The sequence below is a fragment of the Mus musculus genome, chromosome 6 (assembly GCF_000001635.26).
Source record: "Mus musculus strain C57BL/6J chromosome 6, GRCm38.p6 C57BL/6J".
Classification (NCBI taxonomy): Eukaryota; Metazoa; Chordata; class Mammalia; order Rodentia; family Muridae; genus Mus; species Mus musculus.
In genome coordinates this window covers 112,660,391-112,675,534 of record NC_000072.6, presented here as the reverse complement: position 1 = coordinate 112,675,534, position 15,144 = coordinate 112,660,391, and the positions used below count along the sequence as shown (strand labels likewise).

At 39.3% G+C, this 15,144-nt stretch overlaps 1 protein-coding gene across 8 annotated transcripts in view; it reads left to right on the top strand.

Annotated features, from left to right (window-relative positions):
- Positions 1-15,144, top strand: part of Rad18 (RAD18 E3 ubiquitin protein ligase) — a 76,841-nt gene that overhangs the window by 21,157 nt on the left and 40,540 nt on the right. For 5 of the 8 annotated variants that reach the window (NM_021385.2, NM_001381931.1, XM_006506437.4 and 2 more), the window contains 2 exons: positions 3,335-3,411; positions 10,197-10,257. In NM_021385.2, the coding sequence (NP_067360.2) occupies positions 3,335-3,411; positions 10,197-10,257 (138 nt within the window). Of the gene's footprint in view, positions 1-3,334; positions 3,412-10,196; positions 10,258-11,361; positions 11,440-15,144 lie in introns of all 8 variants that reach the window. The other 3 variants (NM_001167730.1, NM_001381932.1, XM_006506434.4) reach the window with 1 other exon arrangement.

Here is a 15,144-nt window from a genome sequence, read left to right as displayed (position 1 = left end):
GCAATTTTGAGTCTCTTTCCAGAGACTGCAAGGTGGTAAAGAGTGATGTAGCGTCTTACACTCCTCCTCCTTTAATCTGAGTGACTGTGAGCGAATCACATCTCTGTCCTTCAGTTTTCTCACCTGTAGCTTGAGGATTATAATCCTCCATGCTGTATTCTTTCGAGGTGACAGAACACACCGAGCACAGTACCTTACAAGTCGTTAGAGCTCAGTGGATGCTTCTACTGTGATTATTATACATAAACAGACATCCTTAGTCGGTACTGATGCATACAAATGTCAGGATCCTCCCCATAGTTCTCAGTCAGCCATCCATACATTTTGGAGTTCTTTATAGGTAAGAACATTTAGAATTGCTTTATGTTTATAAACAAGAAGAATGATATAAAAACAGAAAAGTACATGGTGTGGTAAATTTTCATAAAGTGAAAATGCCTCCTGAGAATACTGTGACTATCCCCAAATCCTTCTCCTCCCAAGCCACTGGCTGTCCTGAACTTTGTAGACCAGGCTAGCCTCGGACTCACAGACATCCACCTGCCTCTGCCTTTTCAGTGCTGGGACTAAAGGTTTGTGTCACCAGTACCAGCCAGCAGCCTGTCTACTACTTTACCCATGCTAGAGCTCCTTTTCTTTTTAAATTGCACATTTTTTATATTTTTCTGTTCTGTGTTTTATGAATTAGGATAAATTCACTGAGCAGTAGCCATGCCAAAGCCTGAATGTTATACTATTGTAAGATTTTCTCCACCAAACAAAGCCTATTATTTTTAAATTCATCCTCACTGAAATAGTCAGAATTGCAGAATGCAGTCCGATTCTTTGCTAGAGCATGACACAGATGACCTCTAGTGTAGTTCTAGTCCTTAGAGAACTCTGTTGCCCTCGGAAACTCTTGAGTGCAGTCTTCATTGTTCACATTTCAGCATTCTGGTCTTCCTCTTTCCAACCACAGCGGCCTACCAAGCTGCCCTAAGAGTATTCTAGGACTCTAGCCTGCAGCCGTTCACTCTTCTACAGTTCTTCTCCATGCTACTTCCAAAGGCCTATGAACAACATGGCCAGCTTTACAACAATGACTTCATTGTTCTATCCTAAGTTTTGTTTTTTTGCTTTTGGTTTCTTGAGTCAGGGTTTCTCTGTGTAGCCCTGGATGAACTCTCTCTGTGGAACAGGCTTGCCTTGAACTCCAGAGAGTCACCTGCCTCTGCCTCTCACAAGCTGGGGTTAAAGGCATGTACCACCAGACCCATCTTGTTTTTTCACTAACTTTTTTGTATCTGTTACTTTTCTCATTGGTATGATCAAATAGCTAAGAAGCAACTTAAAGAAAAGGTTTATTTCAACTCATTCACATGGTTGGGAAGGCATGATGAAGACTGTGATGCTGAGTGTGTAGCTGGGTCTCCTACCATCTCAGTGTGCCAGGAAGCAGAAAAATGGGAGTGCTGGCATTCTGTAGAAACAGCCTGCAATTGATGTCCTGTGTCTGAGCCTCTCAGTGTTTTTCAACTTTCTTGGAAGCCACCCTTGGCCTTTTGCAATCCATCAAAAAGTTTAGCTGTGTTCTTACTCAGTTGTGGGGTCACTGCAGTCTCTCTCCTGGGAATTGCTTTTTGTGACCTGGTGCTCATGGTCCATCCCAACCTTGCCACCTGTTTTGGGATTTTAGGGCATGCACTTGCTGTTTAATTTTAACTTTGATGGATTCAAACAAAATTATAGTTGCATAGATTGTCTAGCTTTTCCTTGTCATTATAGTGAGTGTGATGCTGCTGTTAGCTCTCTACGTCCCAAGCAGAATTAGAAGTCTTTCTGAAGATAGCTTAAGCCTTTAGCTTGTACCCAATCTTAATCTTAATATATAATATAATATAATATAATATAATATAATATAATATATATTACTACTGTAGAGTGTGCCAGAATGGTACTAGTGTTAATGCATTGGATAGAATGTAAATACTTCTGCTTTTGTGTTATGCCATGACTCAGAAGGCTCACAAGGAGATGAACATTTCTTGTTCACAGAAGATATTGTCTACATTGTTTCTATCAGTTTTTCCATATTAAGGAGGCAGATACAGCTCAGTGCTTGGAGAAGAAAATCTTTTAAGTGAAGAAGTTGCTTGAATTTTGAAGTAGGCTTGAGTACGATTATTTGCAGTGGTACAGAGGAGATTGAAGTGGGTGTAGAGGAGAAGTACTCCTATCTCCCCCATGTATCTATCCTCCAGTATAAGCAATTATCAAACAATCCTAGTTTTTTCTGTGTCTCTTTTAAAGCCTCTCTATAGAATATATTGAATTAAATCCCAGACTTAATAACTTTTTACATATAAAGATGAATGTCAGTTCTTCTGTACCTCATGTACTTTAATAGACTGACTTTTGATACAGAAAGGCAGCATTTGCAAAGCTGCACCATTGGTGTTTAAAGAAAGGCATTTAATGTGTGACAGGACATTTTCTTGATCTCCTGCTCTGAGCGGTTGGAAACTGCCTTCAGATACTGGTTTTGGAGGCAAGGGCGTGTCCCTTGGTATTTGCAAATCTTTTCCTCTCCTTGCTAAGTTTTACTACATTTAATATATTACAGTTAGAGTGGATATCCTCTTAAAAACTTAACTCATAGTAGTAAATTAATTCTCATATTTCATTAAAATTACAGTTTATATATTAAGAGAAGGTAAAAATTACATGTTATACAGTTTTATTTTGATGCATAGAAGAGTTATATGTTAAAACGCCACACTCTTCATTTAATGTACTACTTTGATATGTTGCTAAACTTACTATTTTCATTACTGTTCTAATAAAACACTAAGACCTAGGCAACTTATAAAAGGAAGCACTTAATAGAAGGTTTGCTTACAGTTTCAGAGAGTGAGTCCATGACCTTCATGCCAGGAGGCAGGGTGGCTGGCAGACAGGCCCAACATGGGAGCAGTAGCTGAGAGCTCACACTGATATGCAAATTTTAGGCAGAGAGAGAGAGAGAACAGAGGAGAGAGAGATATATAGATACTGGGCCTAAGTGGGCTTTTGAAACATCAAAGTCCAGCTCCAGTAATCACCTTCTCCAACAATGCCATACCCCCTAATCCTTCCAAACATTTCTACTAACTGGAGACATAGCATTCAAATTTATGAGCCTGTGGAGGCCATTCCCTTCCAAACCACTACACTTACTTTTGAAAATTTGCAAAAATGAAGACAGGAATCTGCATGTCTCTACCACCTGTCTTGCTGTACTGTTAAGAACCTGATATAGGTATAGAATAATGATCAGACAGTGTGATAGTTTTTTTCTTCCTCCTTATTTTAATAGCTGCTGAAATCGTCCAAGAAATTGAAAGCATGGAGAAGACCAGGATGCGCCTTGAAGCAAGTAAACTCAATGAAAATGTACGTTGAGTCTCTTTCTGTGTTTATGTAGGAGTGCAGAAGGAAAAGTTGAACTTTTAAAATTAAGAGCCAGCCTTTGTAAATTCTTCCTGGTAGAAAATGTACTGGAACACAGTGCTGTTTAGAGTATCAGGATTTCCTTACAGCTCATGCTTTTGGACAGTGTTTGTGTTTAATAGACTTATAGCAGAAAGTATAGCCCCAAGTAGAGTTTTGCCTATACACTGGAGTCATATAGGAAAAGCCAACGTTGATTCTGCTTCCTGTTCTGCCATGAGGTAAAGGCTTGCACCTCCATTTACTCCTGCCACTGTGCTGCTCTGCCCTGGTGCCTGGGGCCAAACAGCTATGGTCTGAACCCTGAAACCAGCATCTTACTAGGACACATTGAAAGAAAAGGAAAAGTAAGAATATTCTGAGATTTCAAAATCTTTATAAATATCTTGTACAATCATAAACATTAAGAGTTCTGAGTTTACTCTGCTATTCTTGATGACTTTTGTAGCTCTTAGGAGAGACCATAGGACCAGGATTTGAAATGTAGCTTTCATCCTATAGCTGACTGTGAGCATCCACTCCTGTGTTTGCTAGGCCCTGGCATAGCCTCACACAAGACAGATATATCAGGGTCCTTTCAGCAAAATCTTGCTGGCATATGCAATAGTGTCTGGGTTTGGTGGTTGTTTATGGGATGGATCCCCAGATGGGGAAGTCTCTGGATGGTCCATCCTTTTGTCTTAGCTCCAAACTTTGTCTCTGTAACTCCTTCCATGGGTGTTTTGTTCCCTATTTTAAGGAGGAATGAAGTATCCACACTTTGGTCTTCGTTCTTCTTGATTTTCTTGTGTTTTGCAAATTGTATCTTGAGTTTTTTAAGTTTCTGGGCTAATATCCACTTATCAGTGAGTGCATATCAAGTGACTTCTTTTGTGATTGGGTTACCTCACTAAGGATGATATCCTCCATATACATCCATTTGCCCAAGAATTTCATAAATTCATTGTTTTTAATAGCTGAGTAGTACTCCACTGTGTAAATGTACCAATGGAGGAGCTAGAGAAAGTACCCAAGGAGCTGAAGGTGTCTGCAACCCTATAGGTGGAACAACAATATGAACTAACCAGTACCCTCAGAGCCCGTGTCTCTAGCTGCATATGTATCAGAAGATGGCCTAGTCGGCCATCATTGGGAAGAGAGGCCCCTTGGTCTTGCAAACTTTATATGCTTCAGTACAGGGGAATGCCAGGGCCAAGAAGTGGGAGTGGGTGGGTAGGGGAGCAGGGCCGGGGAAGGGTATAGGGAACTTTCGGGATAGCATTTGAAATGTAAATAAAGAAAATATCTAATTTTAAAAAAATAAAAGAAATGTAGTTTTCAAAGTTACCTTTCCCAAGCTTCAATGAATCATGGGCCAACTTTTAATAATCTGTTTTAAAGAAAATAGGTAGTTATATAGCTATAACACAATTGTCTACCATCTAGGAAATTTAACATATTCTTAAGATTATATTTTTGCTGGGTGATGGTGGCGCACGCCTTTAATCCCAGCACTTGGGAGGCAGAGGCAGGCGAATTTCTAAGTTCGAGGCCAGCCTGATCTACAAAGTAAGTTCTGGGACAGCCAGGGCTATACAGAGAAATCCTGTCTCGAAAAAGCCAAAAAATAAAAAAAAAAGATTTTATTTTTATGGACACCTGTTTGCATGGAGAGGCCAGACAAGAGTGATATTAGATTTCCTGGAACTGGAGTTAGAAGCATTTGTGAGTTGTCCGATAAGAGTGCTGAGAACTCTGCACAGGTCTTCCGAAAGTAGCAAATGCTTTTAACTTCTGAGCTATCTCTTTAGCCTATTAGTGTCATCGTCGTCTTCTTCGTCTTTGTGGTCACCATCATCATCATCTCCTTTTCCTTGTCTTCCTTCTCTTCTTTCTTCCTTTCCTTCTTCCTTCTTTTTCCTCCTCCTTCCATCTTCTTTTATATATATATTTTTTGAGATAGGGTCTCACTAGCTTTGTGTGGCCTGGAACTCACTATATAGATCAGGCTGGCTTCAAACTCAGCAGAGATCTACTAGTTACTGTACCCAAATAACTACTCAAATGGTCTAGGCGGTGGCAGTGCACTCCTCGCTACCCCGCACCCCCCTTTATATTTAATATGCCTAAACAGTTCAATGGCTGGGCTACATCCAGACTTCCAATGGCTAATACACCCCCTCTGATATTCCTGAGTTATTACTTACTAAAACCTATATTCCATCTTGGCTGCCCCAGACCCAGACCTGCAGCCTTCTCAGGCTGTGTTCTCTGTCTGGCATGCTTCAGCCTCAGACGTGGTGGCTTCTATTCCTTTCCTGGCATGGCAGCTCTCTCCTTCCTGCTCCTCCCTCAGTCTCTTGTCTGGGAATCCTCAAGTCTTGCCTCTGTCTCCCTGCTCAGCTGGCCACTGGCAACTTTATTTACCAATCAAAACCAACTTGGGGCAGGCTCTGTCGACATCTTGTGTAGACATGCAGATTCTCCTGCAGTTTTGGGGACCAAATTAACATAATACATGCAGCATTAGACCAAATCCACAACAACCTCTGCCTCCCAAATACTGCAATTAAAGGTGTGTACCAACACTCCCAGCTAATTTAATACTTTTTTTTAGTTTTATTTTTAAAATTTCCTTTTATTTTTTTTTATATTTTAATCAATTCTTTTTCCTTCTCCAACTCCTCCCTACTTCATAGCTCACCCAATTTGCTGTTCTTTCTTTCTCCAACAACAAAGATGCAAGAAACACAACAAAAAACTCAGAAAAACTAAAAGAAATAGAATAAGACAAAAAAAAATAGAACAAAGTACACAAACAAAAACAAAACCCCCATGGACTGTATTTTGTATTGGCCATCTACTCATAGGCATGAGACCTGCCTGGAGCGGGGGCATCAGTGACACTCCATTGGAGAAAACTGCATCGCTTCTTGACGAGGGGTGGGGCTTTATGCTCACTTCCCTTTCTCCACGCTGAGATTTTGTCTGGTTTGAACTTGTGCAGGTCTTGTGCATGCTATCACAGTCTCTAGTTTATAGATGTATCAGTCCTGTTGTATCTTGAAGACACTGTTTCTAGGAGTCATCCACTTCCTCTGCCTCTTAAAATCTTTCCACTTCCTTTTCTACATAGACCCCGGAACTCCGAGGGGAGATATTTGATAAAGATGGCCCATGAAGGGTTAAGAGTTCCAAAGTCTCTCACTCTCTGACCATTGTCCAGTTGGGAATCTCTTTGTTAATTAGTATCTACTACAAGAAGGATCTTTTCTGATGGATGTTGAATGATGCTCTGATATATGGGTATATCAGTATGTCATTAGGAATCATTTTATTGCTGTGTTCCACTAATAGAATAATAGTAGGGTTTCCCCTAGGCCCATAGTCTATGAGTCTGAGGTTCTTGACCACTTTAGCAGGGTCAGGTATGAGTGCCAACTAATGGAGTGGGCCTTAAAATTCATTTTAAAAAGTGGTTGCTTACTCCTGTGACATTTGTGCTATTATTGTACCAGTGTATCTTGCAGGCAAGTCTCTGTTGTAGGTTGCAGGGTTTGTAATTGGGTGATATTGATAATTACTTTTCTGGTAATGTTCGAGAATACTTTCCAGTACCATAAACACTAGTCAGTAGTCAGGGGTTTAGCTTTGAGCTGGACACCAGCTCAATTTCTATTTGTTTGATATAAGGTGTATCTTCAATAATAGGGCCTAACCATTAGGCTATAGTGAATAACCAATAACTTTGACAATAGCTTGTAATATTTGGAAGTGTCTTTGAGATCCCCTTGGAAAAGTTCAACAAAATGTAACAACCATTCATGTCACTGGTGGTTTCATTTGGTAGCATAAGATGTTTAATTGAGGCATTGTCTTTTTCATTATCAGGTGACTCCATTTAAGTTTATTTCATGTGGTATGAAATACTTTTTGTGAATGTGTGAGTGTGTGTGTGTGTGTGTGTGTGTGTGTGTGTGTGTGTGTGTGTGTATTTGGAAGCTTCTATACTATTGGGTTTCCATATGGCTTTATAAAGACCTCTAGTGTTAGGTGTCTCTCTATATTCCCTCCTTTATTCTGCCCTCCAGTTCTCCTTTCCATTTGATCCTCCTACTTTCCTCTTTATGTCTTTAGTAATACTCTATTCTGTTTCCTTTCCCTTGGAAGATCACCCCCACTCCTTGGTCTCTTGCTAGCTATCTAACCTTTGTTGTTTGGATTGAAATATGTATATCTAAACTTAAAAGCTGACATTTGCATATAAGAGAAAACATTCAATATTGGATCTAGGTTTCCTCACTCATGATGATTGCTTCTAGCTCCATCTGTTTACCTGCAAATGTCATTATTTCACTTATCTTAACAGCTGAAAACTCCATTTATTGGTTGGTAGATATCTAGGCTGTCTGGAAATATGGTTATTATGACTAGAGTGCTAATAAACATGGATGAACAAGTGTCTCTGTAGTAGCATGTTGAGTCTTTTGGATATATATTCAAGACAGAGAGAGCGAGTCTTGTAAACTGGTTTTCATCTTTTTGAGGCGTCTTGACACTGATTTCCATAGTGAGTCTACCTGTGTGCACTCCCACCAGCAGTGAAAAGTGTTCTTCTTCCCTGCGTTCTCACCATTTGTTTGATTGATTTTGGCCATTCTGACTGGGGCGAGATGAAATGTCAAAGTAGTTTTAATTTTCTTGGTGGCTTAGGATATTGAAGATATTAAAAATGCTGAGGTTTTTGAAGATTTTAAAAATGTTTTTTAGCCATTTGTGTTTCATTTTTGGAAGATGGTTTAATTCTGTACCCCATTTTAAAATTGTGTTTTCTTGATGTTCAGGTTTTTTTTAGTTCTTTATATATTATAGATTCTAACCCTCTATCAGATTTCATATTCTGAAGATGACCACTTTGCTCGAATGATGGTGTCTTGTTATACTAAAGCTTTTAACTTCATAACAAATGAAGTCCCATTTGTTAATTGTTGGTCTTAGTGCCTATGTTGTTGATGTCCAGATCAGAAATTGCTCTCCTGTGCATATGAGTTCAAGCTCATTCCCTACTTTCTGATCTATAAGATCCCTATATCTTGTCTTACAATGAGGCTCTTGATACATTTGGAATTGAGTTTTGTGCAGGGTGATGGATGTGGATCTGTTTTTATTCTACCCGCAGCTATCCAGTTTGACCAGCATTATTTGTTGGAGATGCTCTCTTTCCTCCAGTGTGCATTTTTAGTTTCTTAATAAAAAATTAGGTGTTTATAGGTATGTGGAATTGTCCCAAGGTCTTCGGTTCTGTTCTATTGATCAATACATCTCTTTATGTCAATGCCATGTGTTTTAAATTACTGATGCTCTCTATAATACAGTTTGAAATCTGGACTGGTGATACTTCCAGCAGTTCTTTTATTGTTCAGGATTGTTTTGGCTATCTTGGATTTTGTTTCTAATGTAATATTCTTAATATAGAAACATACTTTAACTGATAAAATGGACTTCAAGAATTAGAAAAGAGATTCATGTGAGCTTCAGAGCAGAAAGAAGAAATGACATGGACACCTGAAAAATCAGACTGCCTAAGAAATTTGTCTTCTTGTTTTCTTGTATTTTTTGTTTCTAGGAAACATAAACAACGGGTCTCTTTGTGGTGCTTTCATACATTTACATCATTGAACTTTGCCCATGTTCCCCCATCACCCCATCCTTTGTAGATGGCTGTTTTCCTCTACCAAAATTCCCCATTAGTATTTTACTTGAAGAGCCTTACCTGCACAGAAAGGTAGACAAAATGGTACTACCCATTACTGTCAAAGATTTATTACCTGATGCAATCTCCCGCCACCTTTTTATCTCCTGTGTTTTGATTTTTGGCATTTTCATTTTTATTTTTTTCTCAACTATTTGAAGTTGGATACATATGCTTTACAAATTTTATTGGGATGTTTCTATTTATGGGAAGAAACAAAACTTTAAATCTCTTCACAAATGAGTCTCAACTTGGCTTAAAATACATAACTATGCCAAGCTACTTATTATAACATGAACATTTGTTAAGTTATATAAACAACGAGGGCTGTGTAGATGGCTAAGCAGGTAAGGTCACTTGGTGTATAAGCATGAGAACTTGAGTTCAAATCTCAGCACTCATGTGAAAAATCTCGCATGGCTATCTACATGCCTGTAACTCCAGTGCTGTGGGGGGTGGGGGGGACGACAGAAGGATTCCTGAGGCTTTCTGCTCACCAGCTGAGCTTCAGGTTTAGTGAGAGACCCTCTCTCAAGAAAATAAGGCAGAGAGTGGACAGCAGAACACTCGGTGTTCTCAGGTCTTCTCATGTGCACAAGCGTGCACATCATACCTACATGCATGTAATACCACACACACACTCAGGCACATATCCTAACTTATATAAACAATCTCTCAGATTTCACCGTAATATTGTTAAAGTAGAAAACAGTATTTAACCACGGTGGGATTTCCTTCCTGGATGCCACTGGTTTTGAGTCAAAGGTTGCCCCCTTCCTTTTTTTAATTAGAATCCGTTGATGAGAAAGAAGTGCTGAGTAAGAGTGTACTGTTGATCATACGGTCTGAGGCAGGGGACAAACATGCGGGTTACACACAAAGGCAATGGCTTCCTCTGTTTGAAAAAAACACAGTTGAGATTTTTGAAACTTGTGCATTGATTTCTGTTTTTGTCATTTTGGATGGATGGAATTCTGAATATTCTTCTTTTTTGTAGGTCATGGTTTTTACAAAGAACCAAACAGAGAAGGAAATTGAGGAAGTTCACAGTGAATATCGTAAGTTGTGAAACATGTGTTTATTGTAAGGAACTTAAGTTGCTATTTTACATCTTTAGTAATTAAAAAAATGGTGGTTTTTATTGTTCAGATAATCTTGTTAGTGCTGCTTCAGAGACTGCGTTTTAGTGGGGTGTCTATGTGGTGCCTGCCTTTTAAGATCTGTGACTAACGTTCAGCTTTGAGCTCATCATCACCAAGAACTTGGCAAGTACGAGTTAGTTCTCAGAAAGCACTATGTGAGAAGATGGTGCAGGCAGGCATAGAAGCATGTGGACTGCACCGTGTCCCGGCCTGCAGAGACAGCTCTTCTGTACGGAGGGACAGCACTTCTGTGCCCCAGGCCTGCAGGGACAGCTCTTCCATGGCTAAAAGATTTGTGTCAAAAATGGGTTTCCTTCTCTCGTTAGCATCTTCGCATGCGTTATCATTCCCTCTCCCTGAAGTGGGCTGTCTGTGTGAATCTTTGCCAGGTGACTGACACCTTACTGCTTTTGTTAACTGGGTAGTTGTTATTTCTTTACTTAGTTGATGGTTTCATTTTTTATTTCTTAGGTTTTTTTCCTGAGACTGAGACAGAGTCTATTTGTATGGCCCTGGCTGTTCCTGAACTTGCTACATAGACCTGGCTGGCTTAGAACAGAGATCTGCCTGCCTCTTTAATTTTAATTTAATTTAATTTTTGCAGTGTTACGGATTGAATTTAAGGTCTTGCATGTAGTAGGCTAGCATTCCTGGAAGAGTTACATCTCTAACCTCAAATTTAATGAGGACTGAAATTGCTTATTGCTCTGGGTCCTGGCTAATTCTCTTTCTCGTTTTTCCAACCTTCTTCTCTCTCCCTCCCATTCCCCCTCTCTCTTTCTCTGTCTATTTTCGTTTATTGAGAATGGGTCCAGTGTTACTTGGCAGGTCAGTAATGTAGCCAAAACAAAACAAGACAAAAAAAACCAGAAACAAAGCAAACCATAAAATTTTCTCCCTCTCCAAAATGTAAAAATAAATGTACAAGTCTACTCTATAGATGGAGTAACAAATTTGACTTACTTTCCTCTATTTAAAAAAAATGAATCTGATGAAATAATAAGTTAACATTTGTTTTAGATGCTGGCAAACAGGTAGCACAGGGCTGTGTGAGCGAAAACAAGATGAGAAGCACCATAGTCTGCTGGCAGTTATCAGGTAATACTGATAGTATTAATAGTGGGAGCCTGTTACTAACTACCAGGGACTGAGACAGACATCATAGTTCTTGGAAGCTAAGGTGGTCAGGATCGTTGGCTTTCTGAGTACTGGATGACAAGCATGCCTTGACATGCCCATCTAGGCTTCACTATTTAATTTTGTCATTTCTTGGTGCCATATGATGGAATCTTATGATATAGCTGTCTGCATCACTGTATCTTTTATTTATTTTTTAAAAATAAATTAGCTTAATCTTTTGCTCCTTAAAATAATAAATAAATAAAATAAAATAAAATAAAATAAAATAAAAAGGTGTGTTTTCCTGGCAGTGGAAGTACATGCTTTTAATCCCAGCTCTTCAGAGGCAGAGGCAGGTAGATCTCTGAGTTCAAGGCCAGCCTAGTCTACAGAGTGTGTTTCAGGACAGCCAGGACTACACAGAGAAACCCTGTCTTGGAAAAAAAAAAAAAGAAAAAAGGTGTGTTCATTTCTTTGTTGTTGAAGTTTTCAGAATTTTTGTTATTCTTTTTGTTGCAACTATTTTTTACCAAATGCATGCTTTGTAAATATTTTACTTTAGTAGAGGATATATATGCATGATGTTTAATTGTGAAATTATGTCACCTATTACTCTATTTTCAACAGCGTGTAAATGTTGATCGACACTTTGATTCAGTAGTGTAGTGTGTGTACTAGCCAGGGCAGTAAGACAATAGAGGAGTAATACATCGATTCAAAAGGGAAACAATAAGACTTGTAAGTCAGAGATGGCAGATTTCTTTTACAGTGGTATGAGCCATAAAAGAGAAGCTGTAACTTCAGATGACAAGAGTTTAAGACATTTGCTCTTGAAAAGAACTAAAAACGAAACAAAACAAAAAAACCCAACCACTGATTAAGATAAAGTCTCTGTAAATCTTAGTTAGGTCTGACAGAGTATAATGCATTATATAAAAAACTCTAATGTGGTAAATGCCACATTAAGAAAATGGGTATGAGTGTGAAAAGACAATAAAGAAGATGCTCAGATGCTACAAGAATTACATAAAAAGATAGTTTCATTAGTCTGAAAAGATGTAGTTTTATTAATCACTAATCTATTGTGAAACACAAATTAATACTTTAACAGTGAAATTGTGTATTCACTGAAGGGACGCTGGTCAGGAAGAGCAAGTATCTAGAAACATGTCCCGTGTGCAGTAGAACAAACTGGTCATGTCCGTGTGCAGTGAAGCAAATTGGTCATGTCTGTCCGTGTGCGGTAGAACAAACTGGTCGGGGAAGACAGGGAGCTTCCGGCTGGCTCTCATCCTCATGATAAGAGTTAGAAGCACTGTGGCCTGAGAAAAGCCAGGCTAAGCAGTAAGATGAGTATAGTCCACTCCTTACATTCTAGAAAGACTAAAGATGTAGGGTCAGAAAGCTTGCTGGCGCTACCAGGGACTACACGTTGGGTAACAGAACTGTGGCAGTGCAAAAAGAATTCTTAGGTGGGTTTTGTCTTCCAGTTCAAGACAGTGTACATAGCTACTAAATTCCGCATGTCATACATGAGAAGTCTGGTTTTTAATTAATGAGAAGCATATTCTAAGTTTTGCAAATAACTTTAAAAAGTTTTTCGTATCTATTTTGTGAATGTGTGTGCATGGGGTGACCATATGCCACAAAATGCATCTGCTGTCAGAGGAGGAGTCTGTTCTCCCTCCTACCACATGGCCCGCCCACCCGCACGCCCGCAGGGATTGGATTCAGGTGTCAGGCTTGTTGGCAGGTGTCTTTACCTGCTGAGGCATCTCTTCTGTAAACATCTTTAATGTCAAGCTGATTTTCATGTTGGTGTCTACGTTTGACCTTTTCCATGGCTTGTTTTGGTTGATGGATAGGAGAGATACCTGGCTTCACCAGAAAGGTAACCGGGAAAATGAAGCATTTTATAAATTCTTGGGAAAGGATACATATTATGCTAAAACTTGATCAACATTATTTCAGAAAAGTAAAGCAAAATTTGAAATCATATCGATGAAATTTTTTTTCCACACCACACTACATTAAAATTCACTGGTCTGCTCTGTTCTTTCAACAGATCTTTCATATGTGTGTGCTTTGAAATATTGTTAGTTATTTGCTATATATTGGCTTATTGTGTTTAGAATATTTGCAAATTGCCTTCTTTAATATCACCACCTGTTTCATCAGAAGAGGTAGTGATAAGGAAACCATAACACTCACAGTGTCACATTCTCCTCCTTACTGAGAAGACTTGATTCTCTCTTTGACAGGAAGTAGTGACGTTTATTTCCTTGGCGTTCTTGTCCTGTCATTCCCTTCTGAGAATATGTGAACCAGTTATCCAAGTGTAATGGCCATGCTTTTTTGTGCTTTCACTTCAAGATGTTAACCTGAGCCAGATATGATTGCAGTCAGGAAGTTGAGGCAGGGGGTTGGATGCTTGATGGTAGCCTGATCTATATTCCAGGACCTGCCTCCAAAAGAGAAAAGGACTCCTGTGCTGGCTAGTTTTATGTCTACTTGATACAAGCCAAAGTCATCTGAGAGAAGGGAATCTCATTTAAGAAAGTGCCTTCATAAATGTGGCAGTAGACAAGTCAGAGACCCCTCCACGGCCTGTGTCAGCTCTTGCCTCCAGGTTTCTGCCCTGCTTGAGTTCCTGGCCTGACTTTGTTCAGTGATGACTAGTGATAACGGAGCTGTAAGCCAAATAAACCCTTTCCTCCTCTAGAATGGCATTGGTCGTGATGTTTTATTGCATCAATGGAATGCTAACTGTACCCCATTAAATAAATGGCTAACTTAGCTCACAGAGTCTCAGTGCTTTGATAATTTTCACCATGGAAGATTTTAGAAAGGCATGTCATATACTCAAGAGCCAACATCTAATTAAATTAATTACTTTTCTTACTATTCCACCAAAGAAATGTGTGTAGGCTGCCTGCCACATATTTATTTATGTATAAAGAGAGTTGCTGGGGATCACACATACTAACCATGGCCTGCTAAGTAACCATCATGCAGCCCACCATCAAGATACTTTTAGTCAAGTTGATTTTATGTTTTTTTCTAAGTGGTACTGTATGCATGCTGAGAGAAACAGCATTACTTTCTTGACATATACCAGGGCGGTAGACATCTCTCCACCATGGTGTCACACCATTCATATATTATGTCATTGTAATGAGAAAGAATGGGTGGGGCTAAAGTGATGGCCCAGTTGGTAAAAGCATTATTCATGCAGAAAACCCAGGTTTGGTTCCCAGCACCCACATGAAGACTAACAACTGTCTGTAACTTCACTTTTTCAGAGGATCTAAATCCTCTCCTGGCCTCCATAGGATCTGCACATATGTAATGCACAGACATAAATGGAGCCAAAACACCTATACATGTAAAATATGGACCAGATAACATCTTAGTGTGGTTGTGACAATAAGTGTTACCTCATAGTCCTTGAAGGAAAAATTTCAGGCATCCTCAGTTGTACTGTACTCTGAAATACCCTGTGTTAGAATGTAGATGATGGAAAGAAAGATGTCCGGAGTGTCTTGGTCTAGACTTGAGGCGGACGGAGCACTTGGACATAAGGGATTGGAAACGTAGTTAGATGAATAGATGAATCGTGAATTGTGCCCCACAGTTCATTGCTGCTGTTGCTGGGAAGCTGGGTAAAAGGCAGTGATGAGTGGC